We start from the raw sequence: 17978 nt of genomic DNA, 5'->3' as shown, positions 1-17978 counted from the left end.
ATATACGTACTTCAAGCTATTTCTTTAAAAAAATCTGTGCTCCAAAGCATTGCGTATCATAATGTAACCTCTTTTATGACCCGATTGTAATAATAACAATGAATTAATATTTTGTTCCATAATATAAATAACAGTTTAATCACACTTTTTTTATTATGTTAAATAGAAGTTATATTATATTATGGAGTATTTGATAATAACTGATAAAACTGTTTGTGTGTTTCTATCTGCCAAAACATTAAAACCATATGCTTTTTATTTTGAAGATAAATAATTTATTAAAATGAAATAGTAATGACGATTCATTAATGTTATAACACAGGATATCTAGTAATACTAACTATAAATGCATATTCATTTAATATTATGGATCTTATTAAGACCGTGACCGTGTAATGTATTCAATGCACGTTATTTAAATGTCGCGAATGGAAAGAATAATAATCAATTATAATCTTCATGTTGAATTAAGTTACCTATGCAAATAAATATAGGTGAATAATTTGGTACACATTGAGCATCGATCACAGCATGTCAAAACAAGATTATAGCTATAAGATTATTATTCGTTATTTATTTCCAAACATTTTATCTCTTAAATATTCTTTAGTTTTCCCTTAATCAAATCTTATACACGCAAATAATTTTCTCAAACTGTCACGTAAAATACTACGCTTATTATAAATACATTGACGTTATTATGCGGTCATTTGGTTGAATCATTTAAAGGCAGGAAAAGTAAACAAAGACAGGATGACTTGCTGTCCATAAAGGATCGATCATTGTTCCCAGGGTAATGTTTTATGTAAAATAATAAGTGACGGTGCAACAGAATTTGCTAGCAAAAGTCTAACTTGTATAATTTCCCTAAGTGTTTTAAATAATCATCTTTCAAATGGTGATATTTCGGGATTAAGAATAAGTTTGACTCCAAATTATACAAACATGAAATGTTTTGTTTTTTCAATTACACCATAAACTCTGAATTAATTTTAATTAAAAATAAGCCACAGCAAATGATATAAGTTTATGTAATCCTAAAATTCATCAGCTCTAAAAGTAATGTAATATATCTTATTATCCACGCATAAAAATTAATTAAATCAGAAATGTACAAAATGTAATATATACATATTTTTATATTATCCCACGTCTATATTGAGCATAATAGAGTAATTTCAAAACAAAATCGACGACGATGATTACGACTTTAAAATAGGTAGATAATATCACTACCTAATTAAACTTTTTAGCATCTCCGTTTGAGACTCGACACCAATATGATAGAATATTTTTTATTGGGAAAAAGCCAACGCACTGCTAAGATGTTTTTCAAAACCAAAACTAATGAACAACAATAGTTTGCATAACTCTACAAAGATTTTTTATACCGCAAACATACATCAGATATATGGTCTCAATAATGCTTATAATTTTTTGTTAATTTAATATAAAATATTATATGATAAGTATTTTGTTACAGAAAACAAGGAAATATTAAAAGGCGTAAATGGGTGCTTCAAGCCAGGAGAACTAACGGCTATCATGGGTCCTTCGGGCGCCGGAAAAACAACACTGCTCAATATCTTAGCAGGATACTCGTAAGTTAATTTATTTCTTATCATATACTAGCGACCCCCCGATTAGTTATTGCACGGATTTGATGCTACTACAATGATACTAGATATACTCCACTTTATTATACAAAAAAAAATCCTCTTGAATCACCCTACCTATTGAAAAATCCTCCGAAATCCGTTACGTAGTTTTAAAGATTTTAGCGTACCTACATAGAGAGAGACAGCGGGAAGCGACTTTGTTTTTGTAAAAGTAGTACAGTCTTACTGTTGTAACTGTTTAATAAACATGATTTTTAGATTTGTTACTTTTAATAGGGTCTTTCGGGAAACGTGTAATTTTAGTTCAGAAATTATCATAAGCTTTCACATAGACAACGAAAAGTATTACTGTTTTCATTTCCTTTCGTGCAAAAATATAATAATAACGCGCAATTATATCTACAAGTTTATTGTTTTCTAAACGCGGATGATTTCTACTTTTATCTAATTGCACTTCAACAATGTACATTGTACATGTACCTCACTTAAAACTCATTACTGATAGCCATTTATTAGTCTTGAACCCTTATCCTAATGAAAATATATTACTTTGTTATTTAACAAAAACATTCATCTTTCAATGTTCATCACAATAATTATTATAAGAAGTGACAATCGATTATACTTAGATTATTATGTTTTCATGTTTCTCATATAAAAAGTCTGTGGTTTGAAAGGAAGTTCATTTGGGAAAGTCCCGATATCCTCAGCGTATGATGATTTTGATTGTGAAGAATCTAATAGTGTACCTATACTCTATGTTTCCTATTAGAAATACAGAAAATATGTAAACAGATTAATTCTTTAATCATTCTTAATAATCTATATCTATATCAATATCAATATAGGAGTCATTAGGACATATGGGTTTCTATAGGTTCGAAATATGTGAACAAAAATGAGCAAGAAAGGTGACATAAATAGATTGTAACGTTTGAATAAATACAAAACAATTGTTTGCAAATGAATCAACAGGACCCAAGGCGCAAATGGCGAGATTATCGTAAACGGGGTCAGTTGTTGCGCATCCAAGTCGTCCGGGAGAGGCGGCGCCCGTTACATTCGCCAGCAAGATGACCTCCGAATGCACCTCACCGTGTACGAATCCATGGCTCTTGCAGCTACTCTTAAACTGGCCGACTTCTCGTCACACGAGCGGAAAGAGAAAGTAAGTCGCAAATACACGAAACAAAACAAAATACAGTGAAAGTCTCGGCTGTGTGTTTGTAGCCGATCTTAGTTAATCATGCATGCACCACAAGCTTACATAATTAAACGATTGCGTGGTATTAACTGTATATTTATATTATATTTATAATAAGCTAATATAGCAGCATGCTGTGAAATGATATATACAGCTCATCAGTATTTTTAAGTCAATCGGTCAAGATTTCAACATTCGATGAGAGCGGCACTAATTTATCTTCACTGTTTATTAATTACGGCTTTCATCGTAAAATTTATTTGAATTTAATCGCTTCAAATGTATATTAGTATGAATGTCATGCCTATTAGCGAATTGATAAGCAATGTCAATGTTTTTCCCTGTTTTACTCTTGAGCATGTGTACTATTCATTGCCACATTAGTATTTTATCAATAACATCGTTCACGCTACATATCTCATATAGTTTTAGATTTTGCAATCGCTTGTAAAATAAATATTTGTGAACTATTCTAATGCCAATTCGTAAAACAATATACATAATTTCAAAATTCTTGTATAAACAAAAATTGCCAATTGTTTCATTTGAAACGTTACGAAACTTAACAACATTTTTATTACATGCGATATTTTGAAACCGTTGAATAGAAACTACTTTATTGAGACAAATGATGATCGCATGATTCCCATTGTTAATATTGTTACCAAGTTGTTTCTAGATGCATTAATATCAATACTGTGGTTGTGGTACATTTGTATCTATTATAAAACCTTTTTCAGTTACTTACGAATACAGATTAAATGCTAGATAAGGTAACAGACAATTAAATTAATAAACGTCATTTCTCTGGTAACAGATAGACTTATATATATATAGCCTTCCAAGTCTAAATTTATGAGTATTTTATTATAAACAATCCAAACACAAAATTTCGTCCAATTCATTTCTGATGTAAACACAAAATATATACTGCAAGGCAGAGCAACATACAAACATCTAAAATGATCACAATGTGTACGTGACTATTATTATAAATCATATTATTTTTATACAGGCCAATGAAATATTAGCCCTATTAGGCCTAAACGGAACGTCACAGACGCTATGTCGCGATCTCTCTGGGGGCCAGAAGCGGCGATTGGCCGTTGCACTTGAACTTCTATCGGATCCATCTTTACTATTCCTTGATGAACCTACTACGTAAGTGCATTGATGATTATTTTATTGAATAACGAATTCAGTTGATAAAATAACCTTAATCCTCTTAGTCGCGGTGAATCACAACAATCACATTATTATTTGAATGGACACAATGCGACAATGGTTTAATAACAATTCAAGATGTATGCGTTCCCATGTGAATAACATATAAAAACTATAAATTATTACCGTCGAGGATACGTTTCTCACAATTAGCAATAATTAAGAATTGTTCAGCTATGCCTAGATTAAGGATTTTTTGTGTATAGGCACTTTAAATTATCAAATAGATAAAAAACATTCTAAAGACGCATCTCTGTTCTGTTGAGTTCTGGTTCAATAAGATTGAGTGTTTCCAAGAAAATAACGATGGAGATGTTTCTAAGTACACGTGTTTTTATGATAATTATATTTGGAGATAAACAACATTATTCAGAAGACCAACCACAGCTATTCAGCGTATATAATCAAAGCAGCGATCATATGATTTAAAATTCAATATATATTTGTATCATTATTCGAAGTGATTAAGTCTTGTTTTTTATTATTAATTGTTATGTAGTAAAACGATTTACTTGACAAGATCGTTAAAAAAATCGGAAGATTTTTAGTTTCATGATGTGCATTACATTTGTAGTAGCAATCTTTACTGTGTTTATTCCTAAAAGTACTTGAGTTTCTAAAAACCTTCACTAAACATGTGTTATGGTGTACCTATTCTTTTTATACGATAATTGGAAAAACAGCGATTTTTTGATGAAAATACGTTTTATATAAAATGCAAGCGCTTCTTGATACGTAGATATCGCCTGTAACTCGTAAATAAATTTATTTACTGTTTTTTTATACATACAATTACAAAATAAAAGATAATTTTTAATTATTTAGATATAAAGAACTGAGTTCTTTCCCTACTGGCATTATTGGTTTATATAAACACATTTTTAATTAACTTTATTTTGCTAATGAATAAAATACGTGGTTTGATGCCAATACCACACCTTTTGAGAATTGACTTTGAATACTTACATTACATTGTATATTGCAAATAGAGTGCTAATAGGTATCATTAGAAAAAAAAACAAGCAATGAATATCTACTTGTATCTTGTATCTATTCTAGAGTCCTCTTTAATGCACGATTTTCTCATTATACACACGATTCATTAATGTAAATAAAATATTGATGATATTTCTCGAGAATCAATTAAAGTGTTTAAATTGATAAAGGATGTTCTCAGAACACTTATATCACAGATAATATAACACTATGCTAGCGCTTATATGTTTAAACTAGTTATAAATCTATCGACTTGTAATTTTTAGATGTAGTTTAAATAAATATATTGGTAATTGGCTATTTTTTAATAGCTTTCTATCTTAACATATAATTTTTGAATTGAGTTAATAAGTAGATTTATTTTGTATTTAAAACAGAACACACACTTGAATTGGTAACGTAAAGCATTATATATTGCTAAAAACTCTCCTCTTCAAATTCACTAATCAGTCTTAAATTATTGTATTTATTCCACAGTGGTTTAGATTCGTCCGCGTCCACATCACTGATAACTTTACTCAGTGGTCTAGCGCGAGGGGGTAGGACAGTAGTCGCGACCATACACCAGCCGTCAGCGCTGATATTTGAAAAGATAGACACAGTATACTGTCTGTCAGCGGGGAGCACGTTATACTCGGGCTCCAGAGCGGCGCTCGTACCGGCGCTCGCGTCTGCGGACTTGCGCTGCCCACCGTACCACAATCCGGCTGATTATTGTGAGTGATTGATTGTTTTTGGACTCTTTTGGTTTTATACGTTGTTTGAAGTTTTTATTTGTTGTATGTTTTTGTTTATAGGAAAGCTGAATGAGCATACCAATAACCTCACAAACTATACTAACGTTATAGATGGGAAAGTAACTTTGTTTATCGTTCTTTTTTCACTCATAAACAATAGAACCGATTTACAGAGATTGTTAGAGACCCGAGGGACCATATATTATAACAGTTTTTATTCGGATCATCCCAACGATACAGGAACTATGCCGGTAGATCCTCGGAACTGTCTGTCTTTTCCTTTGACGTAGCTGGAAGTCGCTAGTGGAAACGAGTAACTAGAACAAAATTAAAACACCATTTCATTTAAAAAATATACAAATCATAGATTTCAACGCTGTATCGCAAGATGTATACAAATATTTAAAAAATAAAGCACCATTTCTTTTCAAAAGGTACAAATCATATTTAATTTTAGCTTAGTTACGCAAGACAAGTCCACTCATGTGGCAGTTTTTTTTAGTTATTTAAAGTAAGGTTCACTCTATAATTGGCTCTTTATATTACGCATCCTCAACGAAATTTAAAATTCTATATTCTTGTATTCTATGGAATCCCTAAACCCCTAGTACGTATAAATACGATAATAAATTTTTCATAAAATAAATTAAATAAGTTAAGCATAGTGTGTTTAATATCGTAACAATTAATATAATTATAATTGATTGATTGGATCATAAACGGAAATGTCCCTCCAGTGTGGACTCGCCTGTGTGAGAAGAATAATTCATAAATCTACATATAATATTAAAATATTCAAATATGTAACAATCCATAATACATTTTTATTTTTTGTTTAGATTCATTGTAAATTTAATGAGTTATTTCAGACCACTTAAAATCTTATGAAAATTTTTGTTATTAATGCAAAAATATAGAACAAGGATAATAATTACACTTCTTTATTATTTAAATAAAACAATTTTAAATTATACAAGCAAATTGTTCAAATCATATTTAAATGTTATGTTCCTTTGAGCAATAAATAATAGAATTTTAAATTATACAAGCAAATTGTTCAAAAAATACTTTTGAATGCTATGAACTATGAATGCTTGGAGCAATAAATAAAGAAAGAAGCGAATAAGGTCGAGTTATAAAGATCTTGAAAAATGCAATATGTACTAGAAATGTTAATGAGGAATAACTTCGTTTACGAGAAAACATTGAGATTCTATGTCACGAAGAATAAAAACTAGTTACAGACTTACATTGTAAAAATCGTAAGATTAATATTGATTCAGTTTTAGCTTAAGGAAATACGGATGTGTTGTATTTTCCCTGTAAATAATTACTGTTAGATCATTTTGTGATTTCCGTACAACATTTCCCAAGAGCAAACGTTTCTAAATATTGATTTACCTGTACCTTTTATTGTATTGTTTGATTATGATTGGTAACAGGAAATGTGAATGAATGTTTAATTAGATAGAAATATTGTCTATGGTCATAGTATTTATAATGCCTCTACAAATAAACGTAGGAAATGACAGTATATCTATGGTATATTAATTCGTTTTCATGCAGACGTTTATCACGAAGCCTTGATGATTATGCTTTCCCATAACTTTAGTAGTATTTCATAACGATTACTGTTGTACACCAGCTAGTACCTAACTTTTTAAGGAAATGAAATAATATTTATTCTTTATACAATTTGTATGCTATTGTCATATTATTAGGAACAAATTTGTATATTCCAAATTTTAGCGCATTGTTTGATATTCTTTAGAAGAATTAATACTCTGCGAACGTGTAGACTCAAAGATAAGAAAGTGTAGATATTCGTTCATTTTTTAATTAAATCGAATGTCGAGCTTGAAACACAACTGTAGCATAGCAGACGTCGGATCTATATTTATGAGTTATTTATGATTATATTGTTTTCAGTAATGGAAGTTGCATCTAGTGAATATGACGTGGATTTAGAAAAAGCGGCAAAAACGATGCGTCGTTTTAAACCAGAGCCTGCCGCTACTGGCAGTGGGGACGATGTACCAATAATATCTACATTACCAAACCTATTAAGTACGTATCAATATTATATATACTTTTACCATATAATTAATCGTTTAACTACAAATGGTATAATATAAAAAAAATTGTTTATATTGATAATAACATAACAAATCCCTGTGTACTTTGACATTATATTATGCCCATGCAGTAGAAAACTATGAAATGATAAAAAATACATCAAGTTGTATACAAAACGTTTAATATCTAGATCAATATAATGTATTTGTAACAAATCTGCTTAAATACAAAACGTTCACAAACAAGAATTAAATGATTGCGAAATGGCCCTACAACATGCGCCATGTCGACTTGGACCCTTTCTGGGCGAACGGGTTGGTTGCAAAACAGAAAGTTCATAATCTATTACGTATGACCATAAACGGCGAATAAACTGGGTTAAACCGAATTTGTGTGTAACATTTTGTGTGAAATTCGTCAGATACACATTCGTACCGTCTTAATCTTTTAGGATGTGACCTTGTTGGTAATGTTAAAGGGAAAATAAATGCTAGTTATTTGAATATTCCTACACATTGTAGGAATACTGAAATAACTTCACGGTTTCGATACATAATTTCATTATCACTATGAAAATTTGATACATTAAATTACTCATTTACTGCTTTTGTATTTATTGTTGCCTAAGAAGTTATTACACGAAGAAATCTATATTTATATCTTGTATTCACCTAAAATATTGTTTAAACCAATGTATTTAGGCTTAATTTAGTTCTCTGTAGATATTCAATCTTATATTCAACTGTCAATGCTTTTTTAATTTATGTTTAATATTACATTCCATTATTTGTTCCGCCTCTAACTTTATAGATAAAACCTTCCTGTATCAAAATCGCCTCTTACAAAATTATAACTGCATTATTTCCTTCCAGGCTTAGACACAATGAAAACAAACATAAAATCGATCCAAAGCACAACAAAATACCAACAAAACTGCTCCAAGAACATGTATCGGCCGTCGGGGCTTCTCAAGCAAACCTGGGTGTTATTGTATAGGAATTATCTAATGACCACAAGGAATTACGTGAGTATTTTAGCTAGCTGGTATAGAAATAAGTTGTCCCTTGTATTGCATAAGCCAATTTCCTAGATCATGCCTGATCTATGTCTCTTGATTTCCTATTGAGTAATTGTTTATGTAATGTTTTGTTACATGACATCTGGATTTTACTTAAGAATACATCAGGCATGGAGTTCAGTGAGCTAGAGGCATATAAATAGCATTATTTATTTAATTAGTTGATTAAGATGTGATTGATTCTTAACTTTCATTAATGAAATGTATATAATATCAATGTAACATAAGCGTTATTTGAATCGTGGTAATGTCAAATAACGTAGCATTATATTTCTAACAGGAAAAGATTAATCTGATTTAAACATTAACATTAATATTTAGATGGGTTAAATAAAAAAAAAAAAAACAATTTTATTTATGATGTAATGATATAATACATCCTCGGACAGACCGCCTCCTTGATACAGTGGTTAACGCGTGAGCTTAGAACCGAGGGTTCCTGGGTTCGATTCCCGGTGGGGACGCAAAAAAAAATGTCTCGGTCTGGCAGGACACAGAAGGCTAATCACCTACTTGTCCATAAAGAAAATCGATCAGTGAAACAGATGCATATCATCTGCCCCATACCCCAGTAGGGGACACGGGACTTCACTTTTATATAATACATACATTCAAGGTTCTCTTCTTTATTTGAGGAATGTTATAGTCATTACGAACAACCGAATTTGCTTTCTCATACTAAAAACATATCACAGTCACGCTGCTACGGTTAAATGTTACTAGAGATTTATACGAAAGTAGATCGTTAACTGTACCTAGTTTCTGAAAAGGTTTTATTACAATCGAAAAGTTATACTAGTAGATGGTCTCGGTTTTGCGCGTGCTACATATGTTGAAAGAATTTTTGAAATCATTCAAATAATTCCTGAGATTAGCGTGTACAAACAAACAAAGTCATCAAACAACGCGCAGCAACAAACTCTTCTTTAAATATAGAAAATGACATGTTCAGCAGCGAGGGCAACAGATTTCTTAAATTCTTAACTGTATTGTTAGTGCTTTTTATTAGCACCATAGAGTTTTTTATGCTATTTCAATAATATTGCTTTTCTCACTAAATTATCACGTGTTTAGTCAAGCTACAGCTAGATTATGTACTTTAATGCAAAAGGCATAATGACTCGTTAAAACCCAGCCTGTTGTTGTGTTAATATTGACATCATTCTTGAGCGTTTTGAACACATAATAAAGTCGTTTAAATGAGTTATTGTTTTGTAAAATTTTCGACTATTCTGTTTGGTTAGCTGTTTTCCGTTAATAAATTATAATATTTATGAATAATATTGTCCTCAACTTGTCAATATGTATGGGTTGGTAAAAACCACATTTTCCGTTAACAGAAGCCTTTTTTCTCAAAAATAAACAAATTGCAATTTTTTGTCCATTCTCCGAAGACGTCACCAAATGAAATACAATGAAATTTCAAATTAGGGACATGTCATTTAAATTCAGATTGTTTTCATATTATTTGACATTTTTAAAAACAATACATTGTTTTCACGGCAGTTTTAATTAGCATTTTATTTTTTTGACTTATGACCGTTCGTAAATATTTTCTCTTCTGTTAGTCAATCTTGAAATCTTGAATACTTAGTTGTTTTTTGATTTTTCAGTACGGTAATATCGCAGTAGCATGGTAACAAGGCTTACCGTTGCCTCGTTGACACGACACCGCATGAAAAAGTGGGGAAATGACAAAAAATAAACTCACTAATGTTTATTTTTCTTCAATGAAAGATGTGATTAAACTTACTTGTAACTGCAATATTATTAGGTTTTCTGTGTATTTTAATATATTTTACTACGGAAATAAATTATTTTTAAAGCTTCAGTGTAAATTTGAGTTAAACACAAGTCTGTTAATAGGGCCTTATGAAAAAATCAGTATAGTAGCATCTATGACTTGTATAAATGTTCGTTTTAATCTTTGAAAACAAGGATAGGTTTTTAGGATAAATTATAACTAGTTTGTTTCCACTTCATACATATAACTTTAAAAAAGAAAAAAATTGCATTACATTCCAGTACAAAAATCGCGACATTACAATTTTACGGTATTTACAATTTTACGATGACATACCTATACTTCAAAATACAACCTTATTGGCATGAGATAAATTCAAATTTACAACGCACCAAACCTACAACCAGGGTTGACATAATATGAGGAGACGTAGACGTGGACGTTACCGTTGATTGTGTACCACAGTTATCAGTTTACTAAACGCATTAATGACAGCATTTACATGATCAGATCAGCACTTTCAAAGATTCCGCCCAAAAAGGAAATAAAATTAGCACATTTACGTCTAGATTTTACATTGATATACCATTTCCAGTCACTGTTCATGTATCGAGTAGCGGCGCACGTGGTGATAGCGCTAATATTCGGTTACCTGTACCTGGGCGTGGGCAGCGAGGCGAGCAGCGTGCTCGGCAACTACGTGTACTTGTACGGGTCGATGCTGCTCGTTGTGTACACCGGCAAAATGTCAGTGACGCTGTCCTGTGAGTGCTTTTTTTTTTTTTTTTTTGATAATGAATATTTTTTGTGTAATTTTTTTTAAAACTACTCCGATACGCAATATCGCTTTTACCGAGAATGATCGTAAAAAATCGATAGCTACTGTATTACAGTAGGATTACTACTAATATTATAAATGCGAAAGTTTGTAAGGATGTGTGTGCGTTTAAACTACTGAACCGATTGCAATGAAATTTGGTACGTAGACAGCTGGACAACTGGAATAATTTACAGGCAATATTTTATCCCGATATTCCTACGGGATACGGACTAACGCGGGTGAAACCCCGGGGCGCAGTTAGTATCCAATATATTTTTGATAAACTAATAAATATTGCAATGAGTTCAATGAAACATATTTTGAATTCATTGGCTGCTTATAACTGTTCTGTTATTGATTTTGTATTTAGAACTCTCCATCTAGAAGAGTTTGATTGTTTTGTGTGGTCTAATGGACGAGGGACAGTTATGGTTAACTCCTTAACGGTTTACAGTAGCTGTTTTGTTGCACATACTTCATACTGTTAAATTTGCCAAGATATTAATAAAACAAACAAATAAACGTGCTTATTCAAAGAACATTGAAATTTTACATAAAAAAAAACTGTGTACTATTAACGAATAAATATATTCGCCATCAGGTAGTAAAAAATGTCAATGTAAAAATAGCTTTATTTATGATTTAGATCAAGAAATAGGATAGTTTATACCATGAATGAAAAATAATAAAAAAAATAAACAAAGTTAATCAGTACAATTAGGATTTCTAATGACTTCTAAATAAATCACACAGCTTATTTATCAACATTTTATATAATGACTATTAGTGGTTCAACACATTTAAACAAACAGTATGGGGTGACGTTAACTAAATATAGAAATTCGAATTAAAAAAAGATAAATAACCATCGTTATCTCGACGACTTTGACCCATCCCTGACTCGAATGTACGATTGTACCTTGCGAATAACATCATCATCCGTGACTCTGAGGTTACAAATACGCCGAAAATATGACTATTGCATTATTAGAAAAAAGTATTAAAATATTTACAGTATCGACGGTACAAAAAAAAAACAATATTGAAATAAATAAGGTATCAATAAAAGCAATCCTACAAATATTATAAATGCGAAAGTTTGTAAGGATGTGTGTGTGTTTGTTGCTCTTTCACGCAAAAACTACTGAACTGATTGCAATGAAATTTGCCATGTAGATAGCTGGTCAACTGGAATAACATAGAGGCAACTTTTTATACCGATATTCCTACGGGATACGAACTTACGCGGGTGAAACCGCGGGGCGCAGCTAGTATGCTACAATATTAACACTTATTTGACGATCTTATTCAATAATCAGTATTTGATAACGGTAAAAAATGTTTTGCGCGGCTCCTATTGTTTCATAATATAATACGTTATTAATAATTGTTGGTCAATGACTCTTGTTTGCTATTAACAACCGATTATGCAATAAATTAAAAGATATTATATGTGAAAACATCGTGAAAATCAATTAGAAATGGAAATAGAAAATCTCTTACGTATAAAATATTTGATATTTTTAACGAAACACTAAACGTTTAAATTGTCATAACTAGACCAAATTAATGGGACCACATGGGAGTTAACAGCTTTCAAGTAAAAAAAATAATAATGAAAGTCGGTCATCAGTCATCCAGTCGTAATTCTGAGGTTATAAATCCAAAAAAATTCAGCTAAATTGAGAACCTCCCCCTTTTTTAAAAAACATTAAAATTTGGGCAATAAAATCAACACCTCTAAAGCTAAAACTTTAGCTTGACTTATTGTAGTTAAAAATGGTAAAAAAACGTGATAAAATTAAAGGCGGTAGATAGTATAGTATTATGTTATCTGTAGTTTAAGTAACAATATAATCATAAATAAAGAAATTGTCACAAAAATATACTTTGCTATACTGAATGATTTGATAATGGCGGGGAAACGGTAAAGCAAACGCAGAGTTATTTATCATGTCAATAACAAAGTTAGTTTGTTTAAAAAGTTGATAGAGACAAAGTAAAACAATAATATAGTAACCTCTAATTATGCCTACATATAATTAAATTAGATTTTATTTATGAACAAAAATTCAAGGTAAATTACAATTTATATTGAAAGTCTTTTTCTAAAATTCAAAGTATATCATACACCAGTTTGTTTTCATTTAAAATCTATAATTGATTGTATAGAGTATATACCATTACATTCTAAGTAATGTAATAACTTCTCCTTTTTTTGCAGTCCCGTTAGAAATGGCAATACTAAAGGGTGAATACTTCAATCGATGGTACAGTTTAGGGCCGTATATTTTCTCGATATTAGCTGTGGAGTTGCCATTTCAGGTAAGAATTTTTAAAGTGTTATTATTTTTTACTTATAAATACGTGTCTAAGAACACTCACTGTAGAAAAAAAATAGAAAAAAAAAACGTTACAATACAATAACTACAAATGGACGATGTTAAACCATCCAACGAAATCTTCTAATATGTTTGTTTTACTAACTTCAATGAAATACTGAATTTTATTCCAAGAAACAGTATTGGAATAAAATCCTGTACATTACTTATTACTATTCACTAGTGGCATCATAGTTAGGCTTCTATAATCTAATAGTGGTAATTACATATATAATTATAATATAATAATATTATATGTGGGTACAATTTTAAGGAAACGGTAAAAGATTTTTTTAAAACACCGTTCTTCCAAATTCAGCCGTTAATGTATATGTAGACAGGTTTTGCTATCTACTTCTAAACCAATTATGAAAAGAATTGTATTATTTATGTCACTATTAAACAATTGACATAGGAAATAATTAGATTCACAGTTCAGAATTTGAAAGGTTGTCAAAAATGTCTGAGCGGCGCTATATAAAATATTCAATGAAATTACCACCTTATCTTCGGGCAGTAATGTTCAAAGTCTATTGTATCACTATTGTTGTGCTTAATAGAAAACTCTGACTTACACGCGTAGACAGAGTTAGCTTTGGAATCAATCAATGGAAAATCTGTCTCTCTCTGTTCATTGCACGTCAATGGAATAAAATCAAAGACATTAAGCAAGATTGTATGCGGAGAAAAAAAATGTTTATTTGTTGACATTACTAATTGTTTTCCAGGTGATATCTTGTGTGTCATACGTTGTACTCTCATATTGGTTGACGGATAATCCCCTGGAACCAACGAGAGCTACTCTTTTCCTGGCCACTATAGTGGCTACGTCACTTTGCGCACAAGCATGGGGCTATTTCATTGGATCTACGACACCGACTAAGGTGAGATTCGTAATAAAAATGCAATATTTATTTTATTTTTTTTTTTGTAAGACATCTCTACTATATATACTTTTCGATATGTATAAATCAAGTTTTTAGTAACATGGCTTAGTAAATTTTAAGGATCTTTAACAATTGTCGATCAACATTTAATTCTACAAATTCCTATACCCAATGGTATTTTGAAATACCATACATTTTGTACAGTGACTTCAATTCAATTAACTTTGTGAACTTCCAAAAGAATGGGGTCACAATTAGAAATGATTGCATGAAAACACTTAATATTTAGACCATTTAGCCTCTTACTAATCAACCCACTAAAACACTTTGTTTTTGTAATACTAATACTTAAAAATTATGTTTAACATTATTCCAGATCGCAGTGTTCATAGGGCCAGTGTTAGCGTGCCTATTCTCTATATTCGGTTTCTGCCTCGCGCTGAGGGACACCCCGTACATATTCCGTTGGTTGCATCACATATCGTACTTTAGAGCCGGTTTCCACGTCGCTGTGCATTCCGTTTATGGATTCAATAGAACTAAGATGCACTGTTCTAAGAGTAAGTGGCTTGTTCAGCTCAATTTAGTTCTTGTGTGTAATTTCAGTTAGGTGTAGGAAATATAGACTTTATATAGTCTATGAAGGTATTATAAGCTTAAGTCGCTGAACAATTTTTGAATAACAAATTCTTGCGTTACAATATTATTCCCGAAAGCTTTATTTGCATTTAATTATATTTGCATTTATTTATTTACTGTTTTTTTTTTTGTTGTAAAAATTGTTAAATATTAATTCCACAGTATTTTTTCAAACTATTTTCATATCTAACAATCATATTATTATTAACAACAAAATTTCCTTACAGTCTACTGCCATTACAAAACGCCTAGCACTTTCCTCAACGAAATGGACATGGCCACCATAGACATCGGCAGCGATATAGCCATAGTGCTCACAAATACTGTCCTCATGCACGTGCTTACTTGTACAGCTCTGTGGTACAGATTAAATAAAAGATGAGTTGTCTGTGGAACTGTTGTGACTGATGTTATTAGTGTTGCCCGCGCCAAAAATACTAAATAGATATAATTAAAAAAAATATCTGTAATACATTTTTTTTTGTTATTTATTAAAAAGTAAAGTGCGAGTGAGACGGCATATCATGCATGTACTTGACAACTGTGTAAGCGAGATCACAATATGTTTTCAGTCGTGTCTTTGTTGGCGCGGGTTTTAACATAGGGTTGAATGAGGGCTATTTAGTTTGTATAACCTACTTTATATAAACTGAACTTTAATTTTAAGTTAATCAAGCGGTTTATTATGTTCTATATTTTGTTTAATATTTTTATCATTATGTGTAAATAATTTTTTTTTTTGGTACCTAACAAGGCTCACACTTACAACTGTTCAATATTTCTGCACTCAAAGTTTTCTTCTAAAGAGGAAACTTCAAACAATTCATTCATTCAAATAATATTAATAAGAAGATATTAAGGTTAAATGCCTATTTTAATTTGGCTGGTGCTTGATAACATAATCAAATTAATTAATAACGTAATATAATTATTAATAACATATACCCAAAAACTTTATCGTGACATAATTCTAAGCCAATTTACATCTCCATAACATCGGACAAAGTTTTTGATCAAAAGATTAACACCGATCTTGCCTCATATTATAATTATTAGATAAAAATTGTTTAATCTTATGGCTAGTGGATATAATGGTAGATTATACTGATTTAAAATGTTATAGTCAAATAATAAATAGTATTAATAGACTATATAATTTTTACTTGCCTTACAGTGTCTGCCTTAAGTGTTTCTCAATATATTGAGTTTTTATTCGTAATTCTATTACGATCATAGAATAAAAACGACAATGAATAGCTCTTTAAATGCACTTAATGATTTAATTATGATAACTTTCTAGTAGATAACATACAATTACGAATAACATTATCTATATTTTTTCTGTTATATTAGAGCAGACTACCGAGCTGGTGGTTCGCCTGATGGTAAGCGATTATGACTGACCAATATGATGAACCAAATAAACTGACATGAACTGAACATTAAGGTAGAAGGATAAGGAAAGGATTGACAACGGGAATAAAGGAACGGACTGGGAAGCGTGAAGAAGCACAGTAGCATTCGCATGCTACTATTTGAAGCTGATTTTCTGTGAGTTCCTTCCCCGTTGTGACTCGGCTCAATTCGTTCCAAAGCTTTCTCAAATGTTGAGACAATCGCCTCAACGCCCCGTGCATGTTATTCTATCTTGTAATAGTATTGTTCTGTGTTTTAGTTTTATATTAGTTTAATTATATTGAATTAAATTTAGTATTGGTGTTGGTTTTTAAGAAAAAAATCCATAAAACACTAAAACACTATTTGATTTGAGAATTGGCATTCCTCTTTTATTACTTTCAATAGAAGAAAATTCAAGTAATATCCAGTGAAATAGTATTCTTAGAGTTAATTATTTATAACGATTTATACCATTTTGATTTCTTATTTTAGATGAAGGTAAGCTTTTGTACGGAGAATTCCTAATATATTTTTTTATTGGTGAATGTTTATATCAATAATTGAATTAACTCTAATAATCTTATTGTTAGAAAAGGGTATATTACAAAATGTAAGCGTACAATATCAAATTGCTAAGATTTAGTACAAAGTAGATAACTCATAAGAGGTATTTTTAATTCATAATTAAATTGATGAAAATTTATATTACAAAAATTTAATTATATAGAATATGATAATCTTATTAATTTGATGCTTTCATTTTTTATATTAGTATCATGTCGTTCAACCAAGAAAATATGTCATGAGTCATGACGTCATATTTTCATAGTTTTAATATATTTCACTATTTATTGAAGACCAAAAATATTATCTTTTTGTGATATGTGCTTAACATTGCCTACATGATGATAGCAATATCGTTTGTATTATGCCTGTTACTTAAAATAAATTTATTTTTCAATAAAACTTGTTGGTTATTATTTACCCCTTGACTATAGGTTTCATTAGTTCATGTTACAATCATAATCAATATAAAAATAAATTGTAATAAATGTACCCGTAACTTCGTCCGCAGTAAATAGTTTTTTGGACAGGAGTACTAATATAATGTTAGATATGTTATCTGTGGACAGAAGTTTAGTTTTTACGTCATGTACTGTTGCGTAACGTAACCT

The 17978-nt window shown here is 30.6% G+C and overlaps 1 protein-coding gene across 1 annotated transcript in view; it reads left to right on the top strand.

Moving 5' to 3' along the window:
• Nucleotides 1-17769, top strand: part of LOC119834649 (ATP-binding cassette sub-family G member 1) — a 35828-nt gene extending 18059 nt beyond the window's left edge. Inside the window, exons 3-13 of the mRNA XM_038359072.1 lie at nt 1484-1601; nt 2595-2787; nt 3839-3984; nt 5521-5759; nt 7710-7847; nt 8729-8880; nt 11274-11442; nt 13723-13823; nt 14608-14763; nt 15143-15326; nt 15633-17769. Coding sequence (XP_038215000.1) covers nt 1484-1601; nt 2595-2787; nt 3839-3984; nt 5521-5759; nt 7710-7847; nt 8729-8880; nt 11274-11442; nt 13723-13823; nt 14608-14763; nt 15143-15326; nt 15633-15787 — 1751 coding nt within the window. The 3' untranslated portion in view covers nt 15788-17769. The remainder of the gene's footprint in view (nt 1-1483; nt 1602-2594; nt 2788-3838; nt 3985-5520; nt 5760-7709; nt 7848-8728; nt 8881-11273; nt 11443-13722; nt 13824-14607; nt 14764-15142; nt 15327-15632) is intronic.
• The last annotated feature ends 209 nt before the right edge of the window (nt 17770-17978 follow it).

Source organism: Zerene cesonia, chromosome 19, assembly GCF_012273895.1.
Source record: "Zerene cesonia ecotype Mississippi chromosome 19, Zerene_cesonia_1.1, whole genome shotgun sequence".
NCBI classification, from domain to species: Eukaryota; Metazoa; Arthropoda; class Insecta; order Lepidoptera; family Pieridae; genus Zerene; species Zerene cesonia.
Note: the sequence above shows the minus strand (reverse complement) of the source record. Positions and strands in the feature narration are given on the sequence as shown.